The 26,473-nt window shown below is 40.3% G+C and overlaps 1 protein-coding gene across 3 annotated transcripts; it reads right to left on the minus strand.

Annotated features, from left to right (window-relative positions):
• Positions 1-26,473, minus strand: EIF4B (eukaryotic translation initiation factor 4B). Of its 3 annotated transcripts, none has more exons than XM_006869987.1 (15): positions 26,256-26,473; positions 17,848-17,985; positions 16,645-16,853; positions 14,355-14,471; positions 12,865-12,919; positions 11,938-12,072; positions 7,540-7,665; positions 7,265-7,438; positions 4,580-4,808; positions 2,800-2,897; positions 2,039-2,252; positions 1,506-1,561; positions 886-991; positions 618-690; positions 135-317 (listed from the first exon to the last, which is right to left on the minus strand). In XM_006869987.1, the coding sequence occupies exons 1-15, from the start codon at positions 26,266-26,268 to the stop codon at positions 240-242; spliced, it is 1,821 nt and encodes a 606-aa protein (XP_006870049.1). In that variant the 5' UTR covers positions 26,269-26,473; the 3' UTR covers positions 135-239. The 3 variants fall into 3 exon arrangements, with proteins under 3 accessions (XP_006870050.1, XP_006870049.1, XP_006870048.1); XM_006869986.1 differs by having other exon boundaries at positions 184-317; positions 2,785-2,897; positions 26,256-26,288; XM_006869988.1 differs by lacking the exon at positions 14,355-14,471 and having other exon boundaries at positions 1-317; positions 26,256-26,288.

The following is a 26,473-nucleotide window of genomic DNA, read 5'->3' on the forward strand; positions in this document are numbered from 1 at the left end:
AAAAGCTGCCTTTTTTCTCTCTGGCTACGTTGGTGATTCTCCAGTTAGTTCAATATTTTAAAAGCTGCAGCAGCATGCAAAAGAATTTCATTTCATTTAATTAAAAAAAAAAAAAAAAAGTTAAGAAAGGTCTCCAGGAGATGGTGAGTTTTCTTTTGTTGTGTCTGGATAGAGGTTTGATTTGCTCTTGACTGTTCCAGGGTGGGGAGAGACAAGGAGAAAGCACAGCAGGTAGAGGTCTATTCAGTGTAATCTCCCTCATTTTCATCCTCACCATCAACTGAGAGAGCAGCATACTTGCTTGCAGAGCTGAACTTCTGTAACAGATTAAGAGTGACAAAATAACAAATGCACTGAATTCACACATCAAAACCAAGAAACAGGACATAAATACTTTGGCAGATGGTGGATGACATCCATTTGCTTGTTCATAAAGTATTGCCCAGAGAGTGGTTAAGGAAAGACAGTTAGATCACATCCAGTCTCTGTTTAGTCATTCCTCACCTACTCCAATGTAAAGGAGCCCAGTGGTAAAAGTGGAACCCTTGAGATCCCTTATAAGTGGCATTTCAGAGTAAAGGTGAGCTGAGAGAAAATGAAAACCCTGTAACACTTACAGAGGCTGGATTTTCTTCAGATTTCTTTGGCTCAGGTGCAGATCTGGAGTCTTGATCCTTTTTGCCATCTTTCCTGCAGAGATTAAGCATAAAACCACATCTTTGAGAGAGTACTCCCAACACATACTCCCCACCCCAATCCCCTCCAGAGTTCTGAGCCACTGAATAGGTATCTCCCATTAACAACCCTTGCTATCTGGACATTTTCAGAATTGCTAACTGTCTTTACTGGCTGACTTGCACAGGATGGATGAGAAAGAGAACGAACCTATCAGACTCTTTCCAGTGGTCTTTGTTCCCGCCATCTCCTGGACCACGGCTGGAGTTCCCATTTTGGCCTTTTGTGACACTCACCCCATCAACTTTGTTTTCATCTGTTTGAGAGAAAAACTAAATTAAGGACAAGTAGAAGATACATGCTTCCTTCTAGGTTTCTCATTAGCTGAAGAAATGTGTGCACATATGTGCTGGAGGAAATGAAACCTCACCCCAACCCAGACTTCCTTCCTATGTCCTCTGGTACTGACACACACAAGAGCTCACTAAAAAGTTCCACTGCAGTGTCACAGCATCACGAGAAGCAAGCTGGAAGTAAGGCTCTGCAGTGACCTTTCTAATCTGGATGAAGCATGCTAATTTCCTTCCTTTTCAGTTTTTTTTTTCTTTCCCTTTCAAAGAAATGCTCTACCAGGAAAGGGCAGGGCTCCATGCTTTCTCCAAAGGGGCCACTCCTGCCCTCTACTGGCAAGGGAAGGTAAGTAACCAAAGAGCACTTCATGCAAAAACAGGGTCAAAATACACTGAAATTCAAAATTTCTCAACTCCCCTGGTAAGCCATTTTAAGGCACATTCTACATGAGAAATCGATTCCCCTCTATAGTGTCTCACCTTTTCTTGCTGGTCCTTCTTCAGATGCTTGAGTTGGAGCTACCTTACCCCCAACACTACAAGGAAAAAACACATGTGATTATATTCATCAGTTGTCCCAGGGAGGGAACAAGTAAGAAACAATCATTCTTCAAGTGCAATACGCTTTTTAGACCCAAAGAAATGCAGGCTTATTTTTGGAAGAGTAAAACATTAGAAAGACAACAATATAAAGCAGTAATTTACAAATGAGAATCCTAAGACTCAGAGAAGTGAAGTAGCTGGAGTCATACTGCTTTGATGTATAGTATTCAGAGATTTCTGTGGTAGCAATGTTCTAATCATGGCTGCTGTCAAACTCTGCTATCAAAACCCCAAAACCGGAACAACTGGCTCTCATGAGCTGACTGAAGCATTCTACTGACTTTGAACTGAGGAAGCAAAGACAGTGAATCTTGCAATACATGGCTAATATCCCGTAAGCCATTTCCTATCTGATAACACAATACTTAAACTCTAAGCTAACGACTGCGGCTGGGTTTACAAGGACTCACCTTGTGGGGGACTGCTGCTCTGTGTCTGAGCTGTGAGATGGGGCAGGAGGATGAGAACTCCGCTTCACCCAAGCATTCTCCTTTGGTGGAGGAGCTGGCATTACCTTCAAAGGCTGGTCAGGTTTGGGAGGCTTAGAGGTTGGAGAGTGGCAATCTTCCTCCTTACTGAAGGTTTCATTTTCCAGAGACTTTTCGCTCTCTCTCCTTCGTGTATCTGTGAAGTCATAGGGAAAAGGTCAAATCAGAAGAAGAAAAGTTTTACCATGTCTCTGTGTGTGTGTAGGGAACCAATTGTGAAACCCCTAACTCCAGGAACCATGGTTTAAAAATCACTCCAGTCTTAAACCATGTTTTGAAATACTCAAATAAAAATCAATTAAGAGACCTTAAGCACATTAAATAATGTTAAGGGAAGGAGATGTTACATTGATAGTGCCTGTGACCGACCAATCAATCAATCAGCATATCATAGCTTCAGAAATTGGAAGCAGCTTAGTGAGCACCCCATGCCCACATTGTTCTAAGTAAACAAAACTCTTAAGACAATGATAGCAAATGAAGAGGTGAATCTAAAAATCAAGCATAACCTTTAGTGGTAGAGTTTACAGACCAAATGTTTAACTCAGTCCATGTTAACCCAAATAAAGAGTTCCCGGACCTGACAGGATTAAAAACCCCAAAGTTTCTGTAGAGTCTGTCCCAAATGCCCCCCAGACAGGTTATGGAAATGATAACATAATACCCACCCTGATCTGACTTACTTCTGCCAGATGTGGCTGAGGTCCCAGTCTGCGATGACTCACTCCCTGTCCTCGACCTTTCCCGTTCCTGAGTTTCTTCACTTCGCCAGCTTGGGTGTCTGCTCACAAGATTTAACAAAGCACAGTATGTCCACACCTGGGACCCATGTGGACCTTTCAAGGAACACCACTCAATCCTGTATGTCTGTGGAATTGAATCTAAAATGGACCCAACTGAGTACCATGTACTGCATTCAGTTTTAGAGCTTCTCTTTACTTTATAGATACTGCTGCATGAGGACAAGAATATAGCAGTCTGTTCCAGTAACAGTCACAGCACTGGAAACCCCAAGAGACAGCAATGAGTTTTCTGTTCTATTAGATCCACCCTTTTATAATAAACACTGTAATAGTGCCTTAATTATACTAAAACAACCCTCAGATAATTTATCAACGTAACACAATTAAAACCCAAAAAGGAAATAAATTGCTGTTGACTATGACTCAGAGGTCCCAAACCATAGGGTTTTTCGTGGCTTATTTTTTGCTAGATTTGAATCTTTAATCTTTTAGATTACAGCCAAATAAATGTGTCAACCATCTGCACCACCCAGGGACTCCACAATGAATATACATGAAAACACTTTCTCCCTTCTGTAACCCTAATAAATTAAAGAAGTAAATAAACATTGGCGGTTTAAACCCATTCAGTAGCACCACAGAAAAAGGCCTGATGATTTGCTTCCATAAAAAGATGACGGCTGCCAAAGCCTACAGGAGCAGTTCTCTCTGTATGGAGATGGGCTCACCCTGAGTCAGACTTGACATCAGTGGGTCTGGTTGTGGTTTTTACAGCTGTTGCAACTGAGATTTTTGGATTCCATTTGTATCACCACGGGAGCACTGGACCAACCAATAGAATCACAATACATGGAGAAAGACTGATGTTATCAAAGACTTTGTTTTGCTTGGTTCCACAGTCAACACTCAAGGCAGCAGCAGCCAAGAAATCAAACCACATACTGCATTAAGCAAATGTGCTCAAGAAGCAAATATATCACTCTGAGGACTAAGTGTGCCTCACTCAAGCCATGGTATTTTCAACTGCATTATAGGCTTGTGAAAGCTGAACAATGAATAAGGCAGACTGCATGCAGAAGACTCGATGCATTTGAGTTAAGGTGTTGGAGAAGAAGACGGAAAGTACTATGGACTTCCAGAAGAACATACACATCTGTGTTGGAAGAAGTACACCCAGAAAGCTCTTTATAAGCAAGGAGGGCAAGACTTCATCTCACATACTTGGGGTAAAGACCCCAAAGGAGCAGGATGGGGAGTGGCAGCAGCACTGGCAGTGTTTGTTTCTGTTGTGCATAGTTTTCCTATGAGATGGAAACAACTCAACAATATCTAATAACATATTCATTCTTGGTGTGGCAATGTAGACTGCTAACTGCAAGGTTGGAGGAGGTTCAAATCCACCAGCCACCACACTCTTTTGAAACCCTGTACAGGTTTACTATGAGTTACAACTGCCTCGACAGCACTTAACAACAATACATTAAGTACTACCAATTTCTATTTGTAACAAAGTTTAGTCCAACAGGCAGATTAAAAATGATTTGTGACACTGTCCCTGGCACCCATTGTAGATGACCTCAGCACCCCCTACTCACCAAATGCCAGTCACTGGCATCCAATAGCACCCAACACAAATTTCCCTAGTACTGAGGGTGTAATGCCCCCAGTAAGAATCTCTGCATTCACAGACGGGAAACCCCTATTTAAAAAATAACCTTACCTTTCCCGAGGCCGCCGTTCTAGTTTTGGCTCATCCAGCTGACGTTGTAATTTCTCCTGTTCCTTCTGTAGCCGCTCTTCTACTTCTCGTTCTCTAGCAGCTGTGTCAACAGGCTTTGCTCCTCCAAAGATAGAAGCCGCTCGACTCGACTGGGAGGTGCTAGCAGAGGAATCATCTTCCTTAGGAGCACTCCGAGGCTTTAGATTCAGTTTGGGTCTTTGGGGGGGACCTAAGTTAAATGAAACTCTAAGTAATAGTTTTTCAAATCACCAGAAAGTGATGGCTGAAAGCCAGTTTCCCATATAAAGCTCTTATGGGTAGCTTAAACCAAACCGAATGGTATCGTCGAGCAATGAATAGAATGCTTCTTAGCAGTGAGAATGGCAAGCTGCTGTCTTAGGTACTTTGGACATTTCTCCAGTCTCTGGAGAAAGACATAACTCTTGGTAGAGGACCAACAAAAAAGAGGGAGACCCTCAGCAAGATGAGCTGACACAGTGGCTCTGATGATAAGCTGAGACACAGCAATGACAGTGGGACTAGAGTAGGGCCAGGTGGTGTTTCATTCTGTTGTACACAGGGTCGCTAGCATTGGAAACAACTCGATGCCATTTAAAAACTCAACAATGAATTCTTTATCAAATGCAGGATGAAATATTAGCCCAGAGCAAAAACTAAAATTAGATAAAAATATCAACTCTTAAGAGATCTGATTTCTTCCTTAATCCAAGTTGTCAGACTATTTCAAGATACACTTTAATGTTTCAAGGAAATCCTATTTCTTAAAATCATGTTTATCTTAACTAAACATTACAGACATCCAAATTAGCTGAAGCCTCCTTGAGCACTCCTCTCTAATCACATATGCCTTGCTGAGCTGTTCTCTGTAACTAGACTGAAGTTAGTGTTGTTATTCCTGTGCAAGTCTTTTTACTACATAACTAAATATCTGCAAACAAAGAATACATTGCTTAGCAAGTTGTAAATATTCTGTAAGGGTTTTACATTGGCACCTTTTCAATCTCTAAGTGGCCAATACTTTCACCACGTTTATAGGCGTCACTAAGGCTACACTGCTAACATGTAGTAGACCCAAGAATAAAATTCTATTATCAAAGTAGCTCAACTACTACTTCCACTATGGTACACAATGCTTGTTTTGTCCTCTGAGACACTCCTATAATTTACCCACTTAATAAACAATTTATAAGAGGTAGAAAAAGCACCAAATATATTAGTAGGATAATTAAGGGAGATCTTCCATGAAGCCATGACCCTAAACCTCTAAAGCAAGGAACCAAATACTCATGAGGTGTATGATTTCTATGTAAACAGCCTCAGTAGCTACTCTTCTGTTGTCACTGTTGTGAACATATCACACAACTTTTGTTAATTCAATTTTTTACAGGTACATTGTACAACTTCACCAGTAAGAAACTGGCAAAAGTTTGCAAAACTTTTGAGTCCTGGTGTGGCGCTGTAGGTAACCACTAGACTGCAAACTGCAAGGTTGGTAGTTCAAACCAACCAGCTGCTCCGTGAAAACTCTATACAGGGTCAACTTGATGGCACCTGACAACAGCTTAGAACTTACTGACAATAATAGCAATTGACTAACCCCCTTTTCACATAAATAAACAAACCCAATTTTTTACTTATATGGTTAGATCAGATTCTAGAAATATTGGTTACGTCATTTAGTTCCTGCCTCCAAAGGAGGAGTCCAAATTAGTGGAAGAGTCAAAATAAGAAAGAATACAGCATGCTGAGAAAATCATTTACTCATATAAAAGATATTAAAGTGGGACTATGCTTGGTGAAGCTCTCAAAGGCTTCCTGATGGCACCTGAGCATAACCTTGGATGATGTCATATGCATCAAACAGGAGGGATAGGTGCTGAAGAAATAAACTGAAGGTCCCTGAATGCCAAAGGAATATAGTCAAAACGGTACCTCTCAAGTCATGGGAGATTTTAGGTTTTTAAAAGGCGAGCAATTTAATTATCTCTAGTTCCAGAAAGAGAACTGGGCCCAATCTGGAAAATGAAGCGAGGCAGGGAAATGTTAGAAGGCAACTGCCAGTAATTCGGACATAGCAATGAGGCCTTAACAAAGATGGCAGTGGTGACTCTGGAGAAGAGGTGGCAAGTCTTGGGGGGAGGAAGGGATGTAAGATCAAAAAGAAAAAAATAGGGCATGTAAGCAATAGGGGAGAGCCCTTGTGTGGCACTCCAGAATAAGCCACGGACTGTGTGCTAATTGCAAAGGTGAGCAGTTTAAACCCACCAGTTGCTCTGGGAAACCCTGTACAGGGTTGTTTTGAGTTGGAATGGACTCAACAGTACCCAACAGCACCAAGGTTAACGGAGGAAGGAAGGTATGGTGACAGTCAGGGAGGCCTGCATCAGAGCTCCCAAGTTTCTCATACATAGTTAGACAAAGACTAGACAGAATTTCTTAGATTAAATAACACTGGTAAGACCTTCACTTGAAAAATAAATCTAGATAAGGCATATTAAAAGGGAAAAAAACACAGCTTTGTTTGATTTTCCTTAAGACTATTCATGCCCAACGTGCTATTTATGCTCTGCTGCCTCCTTCATAGTATGTGTAAAAATAGTTAGGGGGTTTGAACCATAATCTGTTCTCAGTGGTCTGGTGTCCTAAGTAAACAAAACAAATTACCTCTGTCATCTCGCCTATAGTCATCCCGAGAGTAATCATCCCTGGAGCCCCATGACCGATCATCCCGTCTGTCGTATCGGTCTTCATAGCGGTCCCCACCTCCTCTGTAGTCATCATCCCTTCGGTACCCACTACCAAACGCTCTTCTGCCACTGCCGACTCTGGAGTCATAGCCTGTAAACAGACCTCAAATTACATTCATTACACTGGACCGAAAACGCAAAAAAGGAGCTCTTGAAAGAAAGTGATTTCAGTTAGCTGAGTTTTATGATTACCTCTGTCATAGTCTCTGCTGCCTCGGTCATCGTATCGATCCCGGCCCCCATAGCGATCCAGATCCCGGCGGGGGCCATCACGGTACCCATCCCGATACCGGTCTGTATCGTAACGATCACGATATTCTAGAGACAAAAAGACACAGGTAATAATATCCCATGTGATCGTTACCATTGTCAACAAGTGAAACATGGTAACATATTAGCTCAGTCTGATTTAATAAATTTGTATTCATGCTATGCTTCAGATTTAGTTAAAATAAATCACCTTACATCCAAAGTGAAAGAATGGATATCAAGTGAAGTTTTTCTCATGACTACATCTTTCTCTGAGTGGTTGGTGAGTTTGAACCACTGACCTTGTCAGTCCAGGGCTTGTCCTACAGTGCCACCTTTGTATCTGGTGCTGACAAAGTTTAGAGAACAAAGCCAATGACGATACTGCTAGTAAGTTTATAATAGGAGTACCACTCAGAAGGAGTCCTGGTGTGGAGCTGTGGGATGAACACTGGACTGCGTGGTGGTGGTTCAAAATCACCAGCCACTCCTCAGAAACCCTACACAGGGTTCCCATGAGTTGGAACTGACTTGAGGGCACTTAACAACTCGCTATGAGTTGGAACTGACTCCACGGCACATAACATAACCATTCATAAAGTTGTTTTAGAAATATGTGCTGCTCTTGTTGGGGCTGTTGAGTGGGGTTCAGAGAGTAACTCCACGTGACAGAGTTGTCCCTCATTCCTGTAAGGTTTTCTGGGAGCAGACTGTCATGCCATTCTCACCCAGAACTGTTGGGTAGGCAACAAGTAACAACCTTTAAGGTATCAACTGTGTGTGTAATTGGTGAGCTATCTGGGCTCCATAGAAATATAACTAGAAAGCATTGCAATGCTGTTTATAATAGCAAAACTGTGGTGCACAGAATAAGTCAAAGAGTAAGGGCAATCATATATAGCAGTCATTAAAGACTGAGAAATATACTTATTATGTGTGTTCATGACACATTATTTAGAACATTTATGTACTATATTTTACACTATAGATTTTTTTTAGTATGTTGTTAAGTGCTGTCAAACAGGTTCTAACTCAGAGACCCTGTGTAGGGTTTCCGAAGCTTTACATCTTTACAGTAGCAGAAAGTAGAGACCCCTAAACACCAGACATGTTTTCAAAATAGCACTGTAGCTCAGATGATACGCTAGTATAAATCATTTATAAAAACGATAGCTATTATGCAAATCCAGCTGTTTGTTATTGAGATCTTCCAATTTTCTAAGGGAAGCTGGAAACCTGAATGTATCACGTGAATAATATAAATTTCTAATTACTGTTAAGTTCCCACTCATAGCAATCCTATAAAGAATTTCCAAAGAGTGACTGGTGAGTTTCAAACACCAAACTTGTGATTCATATCAACCTTATGGTTGAATGCTTATTCTATAACACCACATCAGGACTCTAAATTTCTAATATAGACCAATACAAACCTCATAAAACTTAGTTTATGTCAAGTATGAATCTTATTTTTATACATTAAGGACGAGTTAAGGAGTCCTGATGTGGCACTGTAAGATAGGGCACTGAAGTGCTACAAAGTCGGTTTGGAAATAAAAGTCAATGGTTCAAATTCACCAGCTACTCCTTGGAAACCCTGTAAGGACTTGCTATGAGTTGGAGTTGATTTAATGGTACTTAACAACAAATGTTACGGAGCTCTGGTCACGTAGTGGTTACGAATCGGGCCGCTAACCTCAGGGTCAGCAGTTCGAAACTACCAGCTGTTCCGTGGGAGGAAGATGAGGCTTTCTGCTCCCGTAAAGATTTATAGCCTCGGAAACCCTGCATAGGGTCGCTGAGTTGGAACTGACTCCACGGCACACAACAACAACAGTTATACCATACAAATGTTATTACTAAGGACTCTTGGTATGATGCTGTAGGGTAAGCACAGGACTGCAAGGTCAGTGGTTCAAACCCATCATCTGCTCCCTGAAAACTTATACAGGGTCACTGTGACTTGAAACCGACCCCAAAGAACTCAACGTTAGCAAGACAATACACAGGAGTGAATCTAAGAGACTGTAACAAAGTAAGCCATGCATTTACTTTGAAATACATTTCTAACATCTGGAAAGTGAACTCTGCAATTGACCTTACTTATATAATATTAAAATCATAATATATTTGCAATTACTGAGATAACACAGATCCACAGCGAGGAAATATATACCATTATTGAACAGTTAGCGATGACACAAACTTTGCTGAGATTTTACAGTAATTCTCTGACATCATGTCCCCAGAATAAAGAATGACCTCTTGGTATACAGAGTTGTTGTTAAGTGTGACCCTGTATAGGGTTTCTGAAGAGTGGCTGGTGGGTCTGAATTGCTGACCTTGTAATCCCAGTGCAATATCCAGCAGTGTCAGGCCAAGACCAACAAAAAAGCTCGAATTTGTGTTAAGGTGGAAACATGTCAGTACTTCTTCCTAAGACTTCGATGGGCCACAAAGACTTTTCATCACAACCAGACACATACACATTGGATTTATTCTTTCTTTTAATTGATCCCGGTCATTCTTATTATGAACACCCTCTTCCTGTAAGTATGTGTGTGAGCCTACAGATGCTAGTAATATTTAGACATAACCAAACACATCCTGGTTTTAGCACTCTTGTTTGGGGGCGTAGGACCATGGTTTCTGTAGGACAAAGTGCTCTCTCCTATTCAGTACAAGAATAACACCATGGGACACACACAAAGGACCACCAGCAATGCTGAAGTGTGCCTACTAATCAGTCATAACTATGTAAGAAAGACTGAATAGCTTTGGTATGTACCTTAGACTGAGACTGAGGTCTGCAGCTAGCTGCGGTTGTCGATGATTTAAAAATCAACAAATCCAGTGGGAGGACTACCCATTTTTTTTTTTTTTTTTAAATCCATAAAGCTATTGCTGCAGCCAACAGTAGGTGCGTAAATCTTGCACTTTTGGCAAAACCCCCTTTATCTTGTATTGTAACTGCAGTTTTTATGCTGATGCAGTACATACAAGATGAGTGTTAAATCAACTATGTAAGGCTTTTGGTCAACAGTACTGGTGTGGCACTGTGGGTTAATGCACAGAACTGCAAAGTTGGTTTGAACTACAATGTCAGTGGTTAAAGTTCACTGTGCTCCTTGGAAACCCTATACAGGGTTCACTATGGGTCGGAACAGACTAGATGGCACTTAACAACAACATGCTATTAGCAGGTAAATTTTTGGGGAGTCAAAAGTTATATGTAGACTTTTCAGCTATGTGGGGATAAGGGGGATCACTGCCCCAAATCTCTGTGTTGTTCAAGGCTCAACCATACTTGTAGTATCTTGGGTATTAAAAGCTTTTGAGTGGTCATTTAAACACAACTATAGGTCTTCATCTGCACAACAGAGAAAGGAAACCCAAGAAGCATACAGGGAACTGGATCATAGGATCAGTTATCTACATGAACTACTGCTTTCTTTCACCTTGAGACCAGAACTAGATGGTCCCCGGCTACCACTACTAAAATTTCTGAAAATGTGGAACGTAATTGCAAATAAATAAGTCAAACCCAGACTCACGTATCTACAGAAGCTGAAGAAGTCCCTATGACTATGGCCTTGAGTTACTCTTCAAATCTTGCACTGAAACTATGCCCTTAAGTCACATTTACACCAAGCCCAAAGAGTGAAGATTGTTTTAAGAAACAAAATACTCTTGGGTGACGGACAGACAAAAAACCAACAGCCATTTGATAGAATTTAGTGAGAAGAAGTGAAGCAATTAGAATAGAAATGAAAATATTGACAACGTGAAGAATGTAATCAATGTCTATGTCTAGAAACTGGAATGGGAGTGGCTTCTGCAGCGTTTATTTTCAACAAAAAATTAAAAACAAGTAAAATTATATTTTGATTACTACAACACAGTGATGCAACCAATTTTTATATATGGATCCTGTCCTCCAATCTCAATGTTTTTTACGTTCCAATAGTTTATACTCCGTAAAATTTGCTGAAATTCTTTATAAACAACTCTCTGAAACTTCCCTAACACCCTAGCCCTGTCTGATACTTACAGCATTTTCTGCATCTATTGCCAACTGCTTTTGTTGTTAAGTGCCACTGAGTTGGTTCTGATTCACAGTGACCCTGTATAGTGTTTCCAAGGATCTGCTGGTGGGTTTGAACTGCTGATATTGTGGCTAGCACGCTAGTACTAACCCAGCAGAACACAAATTCCTAACACGTTTCTTTTATTGCTTTTACCTCTTCTATCTGTTAATGTGAGATCTTTTACACCAAAACATTTGTCTTATTACTGAACATTCAAGCATTAAAGAAACCAACTTTATAAAAACGAACTTACTGTCTCCAAAGCTATCATCACCTCGTCTAGGTGGGTAGTCATCAAAGCTGTCTGTGGCAGGACGGGCCCTCCAGTCTGTATCTGTTTTGTCAGAATCACGATTTCTATCTCGGCCAAAAGAACGATCATCCCTGTCTGTATATTAAAACAATAACAAAACCCAAACAAATTAGTCCCCAACTTTTTCTTTTGCACAATATCTCATAAAAAACCAAAGTAGCAAACCCCTTGCTGTCAAGGCAATTCCGACTTATCAAAAGAACTGTCCCATAGGGGTTCCAAGGCTATAATCTTTATGGAAGGACACTACCACATCTTTCTCCTATGGAAAAGGCTCAGACTGCTGACCTTTAGGTTAGTAGGTAAACACTTTAACCACCATTGCCATCAGGGCCCCTTCTCTCACAGGTTTTGGAAAAGAAAAGCCCCTTTAGTAACTGAGTCCTTTATAAGTATATTCTCAATGGAGTTAATTCTTTCTCCTCACATTTCTACTGATTCCTTATTTATCTAGGCCAGGAGTCCTGGAAAAGCATGAATGAGGTCTCTCATGCGCCCAATCTGTTGCTAAGTACCTAATCTATCTGTAACTTCTAATGTAGCATTTGGATGTGGATTTCTCAATCTTGTCATCAGTATTTTAAGATGGGGGGGCAGGGGAGAAAGCTATTCTGCGCACTGCAGGATGTTAAGAAGCATGTAGATTCTACCCATTAGCTGCAGTAACAATCTCCTCAGCCGTGACAACCAAAAAATGTCTCCAAACCTTACCCAAGGCTTCCTATAAGGAAAATGGTCTCTTGTTGGGAACCACTACTCTAGATTCAGGTACCACTATACCTCTATTAAAAATTTCTGAGAAAAGACACCTCTGCTTCATCAGCCTAGGACCATGACAAAATATGAAAATTCTATCAGTGCTCTTACCTTTATCCTGTGCTTGATCAGCAACATCCACTCGAATTCTCCTGTTACCTAGAGACTGAGAGCATAGGACCATATTAACCAACCTTTTGCCCCATTATGCACAAATCCCATGAGTGACCTTGAACGTCTGGGCATAGCAGAAGCACTGGGGGAAGGAAGATAAAGGAAAAACACTGTAATCTAGCTAACATTCCCACCTGTTAGCTAAAGAATCCTTTATAAAGGTTTGAAAATGGAAAAAAACTCTTAATTTAAATTGGGCTTAAATGATTTTAAGGTCAACCATCTTACTTTTTTTTTTTACAGTCAAATTTCTCAGAACAGAATTAACTTTTAAACTATCCAATGCATTTTGTCAAATATAATAAAAGTAACACCTAGACAACTAGTTAAATATGAAAGGCTTTTATCTTAGTCCACAGTAATTATCCATTGAAAAATTTTTAGAGCCCTTACTGTATTGCCCAAACATGTTATATTTTGGGCATATTATCAGGAGGGACCAGTCTCTGGAGAAGGATACCATACGTGGTAAAGAGTCAGTGAAAAAAAAAAGACCCTCAATAAGATGGATTAACACAGTGGCTTAACAACGGGCTCAAAGACGGCAGTCACTATGAGAATGGTACAGGACCAGGTAGTGTTCATTCTGTTGTAGTAACAACAACAACCACCACCATGCACTAGCAAAGTTGTACAAAGCATGGTCCATAGGTTTTTTTTGACTCAGTATTACCTTTGGGTAAATCAGTTCCTCCAGGGATACCCTCTGATTTCCCTTTCCCACATCATTATTTATACACTTTGAACCCAATTATCTACTGCTGATTTTTCCTCATTTCATAGTAGAGTCTACAGTTGAAGAAGGATAACAATGAATTTTAGTTACGAACACTGGGAATTGTATTAAATACAACTATGATGACATGTCTACACAACAATCTTCTAAATCTATATCATGGCACCATTTTAAGTAATAGTCAACCCAACAAACTTCAAACAATAACAACTACACAGTATTCCCTTTTTTTATCCAGTCAAGTGGTCAAGTAAAAGATTAGTAATGTTAATAAAATATAAAATTGATCTGATAAGAACCACCTTAGTCTTCCATATATTTAACTATTTGAATACATACATTCTTCTATCCCTACATTTACTTAAATTATTTAGGAGACAGCAAATAATGATCACAATTTGGTCAGTCCCCATTTTTCCTAGGTTTTAATGGTGAAATTTCCTCTCCTTCAAGAACTTCTCAAGCCTATGGCTTCAGGAGGGAGAACAGTTAAAGGTAATGCCTAGAAACATTAAGATTGATTATTTACACATTAGTCTTCTGTAATCCCTATAAAATATTCTTAGGAGCATACATTACAAATGATACTGTAGTGAGCAATGTACCCAAACCTCTGAAAATTGATCAATTTGATTAGTAAACATACTAGAAATCTTGTTAGCTCCCACCTCCCTCCCTTGACTTTCTTTACCTCTTCATTGAGGCTCAGGGCACTGAGCAGAGAATCCAGGTCCTCAAACTCAGCATAACCAAAACCTTTTAATCTATCTGGATTGCTGGGTTCACGTGGTAAGCGCACTGCACTAATCTGAAAGAGTAAAGAAACACAAAATGTTTCAATTTAATGCTTGTTTTTTTTCTGTCACCTCTTTATGAATTATGTTTTTAGTTTCAGTGAACTTGCATACTGGAGTGACTTCACTATCTTTACATATTAGCAGCATCAGACTACAAAGCCATCTGAACTACAAGGTCGGTGTTTCATTCATGATTCTTCAGAACAAGAGGGACCATGCTAATTGTTAAGTATTTCTAAGTATCTCTAAGTCCTTAATGGCTCAGACTTTTCTCAAGGTTAGCAGTTCTAAACTACCAGCCATTCCGTGGAAGAAAGCTAAGGCGTCTGCTCCTGTAAAGATTTACAGCCTTGGCAACCCTATACAGGGTTGCTGTAGATCAACTTGATGGCACTAACACAACAACATGTGACTAGAACTACCCTATAGGGGTTTCTAGGTTATAATCTTTATGGGAGCAGACCATCAGACCCTTCTGTGGTACTAGTATGTGGGCTTAAACCATCAACCTTACATTAGCAGAAAACTGCTTAACTCTTGGGCCACCAGCGCTCCAATATTATAACGTATAACCCCTTCCTCCTCATCTGCTGAATTCTGAGACGGAAAACTACTGAATCCTTACATTTACCTTCTATTACTAATTTCAGCTTGCTGTTCCCTTCCCCCAAATATTAAAAACTGTTTTCTTTCCATTGTTTTGATGTTCTCCAAGTCTATTTTCTTTTCCTTGTTTTTTTTCATGTCTTCAATATTTTGTAAATATTCAAGTTTATCTCCTGCATCACTGATTTGATATATATTTTGTTATAGTCTTTTACATTTTAGTTCATCTCAACTTATGACTAGAGTAGGAAAAGGGGCACTAACTACAGAAACCAGTTCTATAATATAAAGGTGAACAGACTGAATAGTCCAGGGTTTATTCACCAGTCTACTGAAAAAGCTATAAGAGCAAAGCACAGTAGGTCAACCTTTTAGCTGTATTTTAATACAAAGATTAGTGGGTAGCAGCCAAAAATTAAAACCAGAAAAGCAAACGACAGAAACAAATCTAGGAAATTAGAAAAGCACAGCCAGAATAAAGGAGGAACTAGATTCTTAGAGGTATTATCATAGCAACTCTGTATAGGGTTCCTGAGAAGCAGTTGGTGGGTTTGAACTGCTGACCTTGGGCTTAGTAGCTCTGACCTTATCCTACAGTGCCACACAAGGATATGAGCACTTGTATACTCAATTAAAAACAACAAAAAAAAAATTTTTTAGAATCTTTAGTGCCTTTCCAAATATCCTGTGTGTTGAGCTTTAAAAATCAAGACTATAAACAGTGACTAGGTTGCACTAGGCTCACAGGGGAGGAGTCCTGGTATGGTCCTGAAGGATAATGCACGACATCGCAAGGTTGGCAGTTCTAATCTCACTAGCCACTCCTTGGAAACCCTATAAAGAGTTGCCATGAGTCGGAACAGACTTGACAGAACGTAACAAAAACAAGCTCACAGGACTCCTGGTGTGGTGCTGTAAGGTCAGCACCAGACTATGAACCACAAGGTTGGCAGTTCAAACCCTCCAGCTGTTCCTTGGAAACCTTTGACAGGGTCACTATGAGTCGGAACCAACTCAAAAACACTCAACAAGCTCACAGAACTTTTAATAATAATCTCAGCAAACTCTTCTGTTAATACAAACTATACAACTGCTTAAACAAATTCTCATAAAGAACAAAGCAGTAATTTAGTAAAAGATTGAATGTCAGTAACAGAATGGCTAAGTTCAGAAAAATTTTCTTTCGATCTGTGACATTTAATTGGGCATCTTCACTTTTAACTTTCTTAATGAAAAGAGGCACAGGTTTCTGAGAGATCCAATCTGTTCAAATAAGGCATTATTAATTATGCTAACAAGACTGTCTAACTGGTGGAGGATAAGGACATTTCAAAGGCTGTAAATATAAATCACCTTTTTCCAAATCTGTCCAATCTCCAGAATCTTTTTCAACAATGCAATTCAGAGGCAGTCACTACTAATATGCTATAGCACTGTAGGATAAGCACTAGACTGCTAACCCCAAGGCCAGCAGTTCAAACCCACCAGAGCCACTCCTTGGAAACCCTATACAGGGTCGCTATGATCAATGGCACTTATCAACAAATCTAGTTCACTGCCTCAAACTTTTATACTTACATTTAATCCTCTAAAGAATTCCTTAATGGAGTCTTCTGTCACATCATAGGGCAGATTCCCTAGAAAAGCAGTGTAGGGTGGAGATTTGGGGAGACGGCTCCGGTTGATATTGGGTTCCCGAGCAGCCCGTGGAGCAGTGGGCAGTATAGAACGGTCAATTGGAGGTGCTCTATACATGTCATCATCATTACTGTGCCAAGTGGTTGAAACTAGGAGTGAAAGTAGATACAGGCAATTAGATGAGACCTTCTTCAGAACAAGAGGGCCATGCTAATTGTTAAGTATTTCTAAGTATCTCTAGGTCCTTAATGGCTCAGACTTTTGTTAAAAAATTATAAGACTGTTTACTCCTTATAAAAGCTCTGGTAGCAGAGTGGTTATAAGTTGGGCTGCTAACCTCAGGGTCAGCAGTTCTAAACTACCAGCCATTCCATGGAAGAAAGCTAAGGTGTCTGGCTCCTGTAAAGATTTACAGCCTTGGAAACCCTATACAGGGTTGCTACGAGTCGGAACCGACTCCTCGGCGCACCACCACCACTCCTTATACAGCAAAGACGTGAGAACAACTACTCCACCACCATGGTTGTAAAGATGATAAAGCAACAATTTAACCAGGGTGTCTCTAAGTCCAAGTGTATTCAAGCACCACTAACAGAGAAATTATTTCCATAATGGTTTATGCCTCCCTCCGTCTTTTTTTTTTCTACATCAACACTTTATAGAAAGAAAATCTACAGGGAATATTTATTTTCATATGAAAACAGTCCACAAAAGAGGCATTTTTCCAGCATGCAATAAAAGCTTTTAGTGAAATAATTATCACAATCACCAATTACAATAAAGTTCCTGCCTACTATTGGAAGGTACAGAACCTGTTCAAATGATATTCCAACGGCCCTTCTACATTTCCTCACTTACCATTCCCCCATTCCCATTCCTTTGACCATTTTCTTTTACTCAGTGACACCCTGACTTACCATAAATAGTTCTAGAATTAAATATTCCTTTGCTCTGAGTACACATCACTTACAAGTTATATTGCAGCAAAAACTTCGAGGATATCATAGAGTTTTACACCTAGGAGGAATTTCAGGCCCCACCACAAAATTTTGTAATGTAAACCTAAGATTAATTCTCATGCTTTATAAAATATATAAACAAGAGTTCAGGCTCTACACAATGTGTTAGCTCCTTTTCAATTACCATCTCCTTCCAGGTCGTCTGTTTCATCAGCCCAGCTGACTGGTTTGGGGACATAGGTGCTTCCTCCTCCAGTACCCCCATCTTCAGCCAGGAAGTCTGTCAGGGAGATAGTCTTTCCCTTCTTATTCTTCTTTTTTGCTGTTTTAAAAAGGCAAGGGAATGATTATTCACCAATACTCACGGCTTACAGAATTGTATACAGAAACATTATTCAAGTCCCCTTTGCTTAAACATAATTACGTTCATGTATGGAAAAGAGTCTAGAAATATGTTCAACAAGTCCTCTCTGTAGTAAGATTTTGTTGTTGCTGCCAAGGGCAGTTCAGTCGGTTCTAACTCATAGTAACCCTGTACAGGGTTTCCAAGGAAGGAGTGGCTGGTGAGTTTGAACTGCCAACCTACAGGTTAGCAGCTAGTGTTTATCCAATAGCACCATATGACTTTAAATGATCGCTTCATTGTTGTTGTTAAGTGCTATCAAGTAGGTTCATTAGATAAGTATAAAGTAACTACATAAAACAGGAATCACCATCATCAATTTTTTGCTGGGAAGGAAACAAAGTCTCAGAGAGGTGAAATGACTATCCTAAAGTCACAGAAATATTAGATGGGAGTTAGAATTCAAACTGTAACAAAGTTCAGGGCTCTTCCTCAGCTGTTCCCCCCCCCCCCCAGCCCCTTCTTCTTCTTCAGCTTTTAGGAAGCTTCTGTATCAACTCTTTGGCAGGTATCCTACCCATGGTTAACCTGAGAGGAGGTGCATTGGAAAAAATGGATGGCAATCCATTTTAGGGAAAAAAACCATCACTGAAAATCTCAGATTGTTGTCATGAGTGACCATATACAAAGATGATATAGGATGTTGTTTTTAAGTGCCATAGAGTCGATTCCGACTCTATGTATTGGGGTTTCCAAGGAGCAGCTGATGAACTTGAAGCACAGACCTTGAAGTTCAAATGACTTGCAGTCTGATGCATTAGCCCAGAGCGCCACATAGGATACTACAAGGAAAATAAAAGAAAACCCTAACCATCGATGTATTTAAATGTCTTTCCTGGTTATGAAAGGACTCTCCAAATGACTCTATGTAGTTCTCAGAATTTTCTGAGATGGCACCAATCAGGACCTAATTGAGAAGAGCAGACGTGACTAACCGAAGTTCTAAAATTGGCCCCTAACAGAAACCAACAGCTAACAAAAGCAAGTAGTTTTGTTCTAAAATTCAGCTTTGTGTATCAAAAAACTCTTCTAGACCATTACAATTTATCACTCGATTTCAACCCAACAGGACTAAGCACCTGTAACTTGACATACCATTTCATTAACTGAAGGCTGCTCTCTAACTTGGTACCTCTCTTAAAATTCAACCTTCAGGAAATAATGACCAAAGTGCAAAGAAGTTTAGGTGTGGCACTGTCAGAATAAGCACTGGACTGACAACTGCTAAGGTCAGTGGTTCAAACCCACCTGCTGTTCTTTGGAAACCCTACATAGGGTTCATGATGAGTTAGACTGACTCAAGTGATGGCAACTACCAACAACATTTGCTATGGATGTTACACACACTGTCTTTCTGGATAAAATAACCTCAAGTGCTAGGTCTCAATGTGCAAAGCAGATGAACGTGCAACAATATAGAGAAAAGATGGCCTTAAATGATAAAGTTTCCATGTTTCTTTCAAGTAACTTACACTAATTCTGCTCCAAAAAGTTATCATTTAAGATGAACCGGCCATATTGAGGGAACACACTGGCTCCATATGATAAGCACTGGTCTGTGAACCCCAAGGTCCGCAGTTTGAGCCCACCAGCTGCTCTGTAGGAGAAAGAGGAGGCTTTCTGTCCCCACTAAGTTTTAAAGCCTCAGAAACCCTATACAGGGATCCTGGTGTAGCACAGTGGATTAATGTGCTGGACTGCAAGTCGGTATGAACCACAAGGTCAGTAGTTCAAAATCACCAGTCACTCCTCGGAAACCCAGAAATACCAGGTCGCTATGGGTCAGAACCGACTCGCCGGCACTTTACAACAAAGCAATACCGAATCTACCCTATAGCTTTGAAAAAAAAAAAAAAAGAACTATGTAGATATTACAGCAATGGTAGTGTCCCAAGCTCATTCTAGGGGAAATTTAAACAAGCTAAAAAAAACCCCAACACACATTTGAACAAGACATAAGGGTAGGATATGTATCCTTTGCATTACTAACAACAACCCAATTATTAACCTGTCACTGGGAGACTAGTAGCCAGCCCATACAATGAGGGTAAGTTCAACATAAGATTAAGAATTTAAGAAAGGTACCTGTTATTTACTTATTGTTTATTACCAAAATAGCAGAACTGGAGACAACACTGTTGTTAACATACATTTACCAGAGCTTCAACTTTTACCCTTGACTCTTGATATGAACATACTGTGGCATTATTGGTTAATGTGAAAGACTGCAAAGTCAGCTTGAACCACAAGGTCCAGCGGTTCAAGCTCACCAGCCGCTCCTTGGAAAACCTATACAGGGTTGATAAGGGTCAGAACCCAACTAACTCTACGGTAACAACTATGATGGTGGAGTCCTGGTGTGGCGCATTGTGGGCTAATGTGTCATACTGCAAAGTTGTTTGAACTTCAAGGTTGGTGGTTTAAGTTCACTAGCTGCTCTTTGGAAACCCTATACAGGGTCCCTATGGGTTGGAATTGACTGGATGGCACTTAGCAACTACGACACACTGTAGGATAAGCACTGGACTGTGAACCACAAGGTCAGCAGTTCAAATCCACCAGCAGCTCATTAGAAACCCTATACAGGGTTGCTACGAGCCAGAACTGACTGGCTGGCACATATCTACTACTATTTGAGATAGTCTTTTAATAAGTTATACACTTGGTCTCTGATTTTGTCATCTCTGCCATCCTTGAGAAATCACAGGGTAAGATTCTTTTAGAAAAGATCTCTAAGTTATGTTTCTATAAATCTAGCAATAGTGTTGACTCAGTTATAACAAGAAGATCAAAAGACATGGGCCCTTAAGACAAAAAATGAATAAACCCAAAGTGGGTGCCAATGTTTGCCCTACTCCACTCTATTCCAATAACTAAGAAATGTTACCTAAACTCTCCATGCCCTTTGCTCCTTGATATGCAGTCCCCATACAAGTTTAGGATTTCAACAGTGTTCCTCCCAGTTTTATGTGCAAACATTTGTTTAAAGCTCCAGGTGTTTCAATCCCTTGCAACAAGGGATCAAACTGGTGAGTCAGAATCAACCTGATAGCACTTAACAACAACAATGGCTTTGGAATCCTGGGGTGGTGCTGTTAGAATAGGCACTGAACTGCTAACTGCAAGAACTGCAGTTCAAACCTACTAGCTGCCCCTTGGAAACCTTATACAAAGTCACTATGAGCTAACTGGACAGTACTTTACAACATTTGGATATTAAGCAATACACATACTTCTATCTTTTTAAAAAAAGTATTTTTCAAAACATTAAGTCTAGACAATGCTTAAAGAAGAGAATACATTTGGGGCCTTAATAATAGGGCTTTTAATGATATACATATAAAAAAATCAGCTTAGGACTCCTGGTATGTCGCTGTAGGATAAGCACTGGACTGCTAACCACAAAGTAAGATGATTTAAACCCACTAGCCGATCCTTGGAAAGACCCTATACAGGGTCATTATGAGTTGATATCAGTTCTATGGTAATCAACAATAATCAGCTTAATTCTAAGCCACGGTTTCTCATTTCAGCACAATGACATTTTAGGCTGAGTAATTTGGAGTCCTGGTGTGGTGCTGTGGTTTAATGCGCTGGACTGGAAAGTTGGTTTGAACCACAAGGTCAGCAGTTCAAGATCACTAGCCACTCCTTGGAAACCCTTTATAGGGTTGCTATGAGTTGGCACCAACTAAACGACAACAATAATTTTTTAAAGGGCCGTTCTGTGCTCTTTAGAATGTTTAGCAGCAACTCTGGTTTCTTAACTTCTCTTTCCTTGTGATAACCCAAAATGTCTCCAGACAGTCCCAAATGTCCCTTAGAGTCAACCAGGCAAAGTTGCCTCAAGTTGAGAACCAATGCTTTAAATGGCATTTTCACTTCAATAAATATATTCTGATGAGGTTTGTTAGCAAATAACTTTCTTAGTTTTATACCTAACCAGACTCAGTCCCACTGATTATGAGATCATTAACCTTTTTGAATGTTTTAGCAACTATAGGCTAAGAAAGAGTCACAAAACCTAGAGAAATGCTCAGTCATTATTCATAATAGCCATAAACATACATCAAGTGATGAACATATAAAGCAAGATATGGTATACCCATACAATTTAACATTACCTGACAATAAAAAGGAGTACTGATAACATCTTACAATATGATTCCTTGAAATATTATACTAAATAAAAACAGCTGGTCACAAATGTCCAGAAAAATGCAGAAAGTAGATTAGTGGTTGCCAGGGGTCAGGGACAGAGGAAATGGTAAGTGACTGCAACAGATAAGAGGAGTCTTGCAGTGGCACTGTGGGATAATGCACTGGACTGCAAGGTTGGTTTGAACCTCAAGGTTGGCAGTTCAAACCTACCAGTCACTCCTTGTGAACCCTATACAGGGTCACTATGAGTTGGAACCGACTAGATAGCACTTAACAATAATAATTTGGGGTGAAGAAAATATTCTGATATTACACAGTGGTGACAAACATTTTCAGAAATATATAAAAGCCCAATAACTTTACTAAAAAAAAAAAAGAAAAAAGAACAAATTCTCCCGAATTAAAAAACCAAGCCAGTGGTTAACAAATGTTTCCTGAAACAACAGGCTTCAAAAAGTTTATGAAAGTTTTCAGTATCTCATTACGTTTTGGAAGTCCCCTCATATTGTATAAATGTAGCCAAGCCACCCAAATACTAGTGTGACTAGAGCTAGAATAATTATACTGTTGTTTAGAGCATAACCATAAAGATGTTTCATGTAATGCAAATTCTTTACTGCATTATACCTTTTAGTATGACAGTTTTAATAAAGACTGAGTCATGATTTTTAAGCCCCATCTCAACCAGTTTTCAGTTACATGACCTATTCTCTGTGCCCATCTTAAGAAAATGTCCTATTGTTTTTTCTTTATTCCTACAGAAACACTCAACTATTTACATACACACACTCAATTACAAACAAGCACTTTGGTTTTTCAAATATTTCCACCAGCTTTATGACAAGAGAATGGTTAAATTCATTTTAAAACATTTACTGTAACTATTTTAGTAATTTGAAACTAACTATAAAACCAGCTACATGGTAGAGAACAGAATTTGAAAACAGGATCAGGATCAGCGCTGGATGCAAATTACAGGGCTGGCAGTTCAAACCACCAGCTGCTTCTTGAAGATCCTATACAGAGTCGCCATGAGTTGGAACAACAAAAAGTATGTAAACAGCGCACACTAGCAATCTTTAAAGCCGTTTGTTTGGATAATTATATGACAATAAGCATATAAAACATCACAGACAGATGAAAGGGAAAATAACTGAGGGTCAACACCATATGAAAACTATTGGACACAATTCTCTATAAAAACAAATTGCCACACTCAATAGCATTTTATGCAAATGAAAGGCTTCTGCATGAATGCACACTTTCCCCAACTTTAATGTATGTTAGCTTCATAAAGTGTTCTTGTTGTTAAATGTGGTCAAGTTGGTTCCAACTCATAGCAACCCCATACAGGGTTTCTGTGGAGCCGCTGGTGATTTTAAACTGCCAACCTTGTGGTTTAAAGGGACATTGTGGTGCAGTGCTTATCCTACAATGCCACATCAGGACTTCTTATAAAGTGTTAACTTGTATCAAATACATTTGATTCTCTACAGGTACGGAAAGCAGACAAACTATAACCATCTTATAGATGAAGAAACTGGAATTACAGGTAAATGGTCTTAACAAATCTATTAAAATCATCACAGTAAAAATTTTAAGACAAAATTAAAACCTCACACCTTTAAGAGGTTAAGTCAACCAAAGAATTAAGTGACCTGGTTGAACCAATCAAATTTCCTAGAAATCCCACGATACTGCCAAGAGAAGTGCCTAGGATATTTTCTGTTCAATGGGTCACAATGCGAAGAAATTCCCACTCTCAAAAGATGCCTATGAAGTTGTATCATGTATTTCCAGAGGAAAAAAAAAAAAAAAAAATCTATTTCCAACAAAACATTGGGTACCATCATGAAACATACTGAAAATATTATCAGAATTTACTATCGTATTAGTACAACCACATCTAGTAATACTGGTCATACAAAAGTCAACAAGAGTGGAAAAGATTAAAAAGGTGAAAAATGTGATAAACCTATGGTGCTCTGGTAGCATAGTGGGTTCTGAGTTGGGCTGCTACCTGCAAGGTCAGCAGTTCAAATCTATCAGTTACTTGGAGGGAAAAAGCTGAGTTTTTTCTGCTCCTGTACAGATTTATAGCCTCAGAAGCCCTATACAGGGTCACTCTGAGGCTAGAACAGACTCCACACTGCCACCACCACCAATTCTTTGAAGGGCAGAATGTCAGATACCAACACAGGGCCCCTTGTACATACTACAGAAGTCAAACAAGGTAACTGTTAACTGACTTAAGAAAAGAAAGTGATGTTTCAAGGAGTTAGAGTAAACATGGAAAACAAGAGAAGGGAACACATCACTGAGTATGTGTATTAACCAGCGTAAATTTCACTTTCGTTAGGTAACTGCTAACATGTCTTCTACTTGTAATAACTGCAAAAAAAAAAAAAAAGGTACGGATAAGGAGTTCTGATTAATGCGCCAGACTGTAAAGCTGTTTGAACTGCAAGGTCTGCAGTTCAAGCTCACCAGCTGTTCCTCAGAAACCCTATACAGGGTCACTATGGGTTGGAACCGACTCTGTGGTACTTAAAAACAACAAGGAGAATTTCACTAAATTATGAGACATTATCAAGATGGCAAATCCAGGCCAAATCGGTACTTGACACAAGTTTCAAATACATTTATGAATTCACTAGTCAACAGAAGTAGTACAGGTACATTTAGAAAATCTTCAGATGAAGCTTTTGGGCAGCACACCAAATACAGACCTCAACCTTGGTATTCCGAAGTAATGCGAGCCTCAGATTTCAGCCTTACTCTGCAACCTGCAAACGGAGTGACCCTGAACAAATAATTGCATTGTCCTCAGTTAAGGGATACCACAACCTTACAGGATTAAAAGAGACAACACACATACAAGTGCTCAGTCAATTGTCAAGTCTACACTAATTAAAAGTATTACGTTCAAATGCACCTCAATTACCTCAACATTTTTCCAAAGATAAAGGTAACCTTAGCATTTTTTGTTAATAGCAAAGATAAATTCCTGGTGAGAAGCAGTGCTCAGAGTTCAATGAATCATTTAAATTGCACCTTTAGTAGTTGGGACATGTATCTAAAAAAACAAAACAAAACTGAAATCTACCAGTGGAACTGAAATCAAAACTCAACACAAGTTAAGAGCAGCAAAGCAGGAATGTGATCCTGTTCACAATCCCCAATACTTACAACGGTGACTGGAATAACGTTTTCACAAGGTAAAAATGTGACTACAAGAAAATAGGCCTTAGAGGAAAATCTAGGTCCCCACCCCTGCTTCCTCTCCAACACGTGGGCTCAACACACTGGGTTCCCCACCCCCACCTAACTCTACTAGCTTCAACCTCCATTCTGACACATACACCTTTCAGAGTACAAAGGCTGGGCTACACAGTAATAGGAAAACAGCATAAAGTGTAAAGACTTAAAAGGTGGCAAGAGAGGCACGTACAGCCTTTTCATGTGGACATTGAGGTGCTTTCGAGGTGCGTCCGTCTCCGCTACCCTCGTCCCTCCTTACCGCGCACGCGCACCAAAGCCTTACCTCCGCCCCTCCACTGACACGCGCTCGCGTTCTAACTGCCCCCCCTTACCCCCTGCCCCCACTCCAGTCCGCAACGGCCTCGCGCCTAGGAGCCCTGGTCTAGTGTGCACCCGTCCGCGCGCCAACCGCCTTCTTCCTTCCTCCACGCGGGTAGTGTATCACGTCTATGAGAAAGTCTCGGGGCTCTCGCAGATCTTTCTGTGCTTCCTTCTTACTCCAACTCAATAGAGCGTCCACTGCTATCCCCCACTGCAGACTCGCGCAGATGGAGTGAAAAGGCTGAGGGGGAGGGGAAGGTGCCCTTCCCCTCCCCCGAAACATCCCGAGGCAATACTCTAAAATGGCAAAGCCGCCAGCCTGCAGCAGTCCCCAAAACCTAAAGGAAAGCGGTGCTGCCCGCTTCCCAACTCCAGGTAATCAGTGGATCAGGTTGGTAGGGTGGTTTAGGAGCCCAGTCCTTCGCCGCGCTCGGCCGCTCACTCACCTGAGGCCGCCATGTTGGGAGAGGGAGAGAGAACGCAAAGGACCCGGATGAGGCAATCACGTGATGATAGCGGGCGCGTCGGACTAGGAGACGCGAAACTAGGAGGGGGCGGGGAGGTGCGGAGGGCCACCGAAGGCGGGGCGGCGCTTTTCTAGGTTCGTAAAGCGGCGTGAGGAGGTGGCGCTGCGTCCGACCGGAAGACCTGCGCGACATGTGGC

The sequence above is a fragment of the Chrysochloris asiatica genome, unplaced genomic scaffold, assembly GCF_000296735.1.
Source record: "Chrysochloris asiatica unplaced genomic scaffold, ChrAsi1.0 scaffold00138, whole genome shotgun sequence".
NCBI classification, from domain to species: Eukaryota; Metazoa; Chordata; class Mammalia; order Afrosoricida; family Chrysochloridae; genus Chrysochloris; species Chrysochloris asiatica.

Excerpts from the sequence above, each read along its gene's own strand:
- EIF4B (XM_006869986.1), bottom strand. Across the intron at positions 14,472-16,644 it reads AATTCTTTAGAGGATTAAAT|ATTAGTGCAGTGCGCTTACC; the intron begins GTAAGTATAAAA and ends TTACTCTTTCAG. Across the intron at positions 12,073-12,864 it reads TGATCAAGCACAGGATAAAG|ACAGGGATGATCGTTCTTTT; the intron begins GTAAGAGCACTG and ends TTTAATATACAG.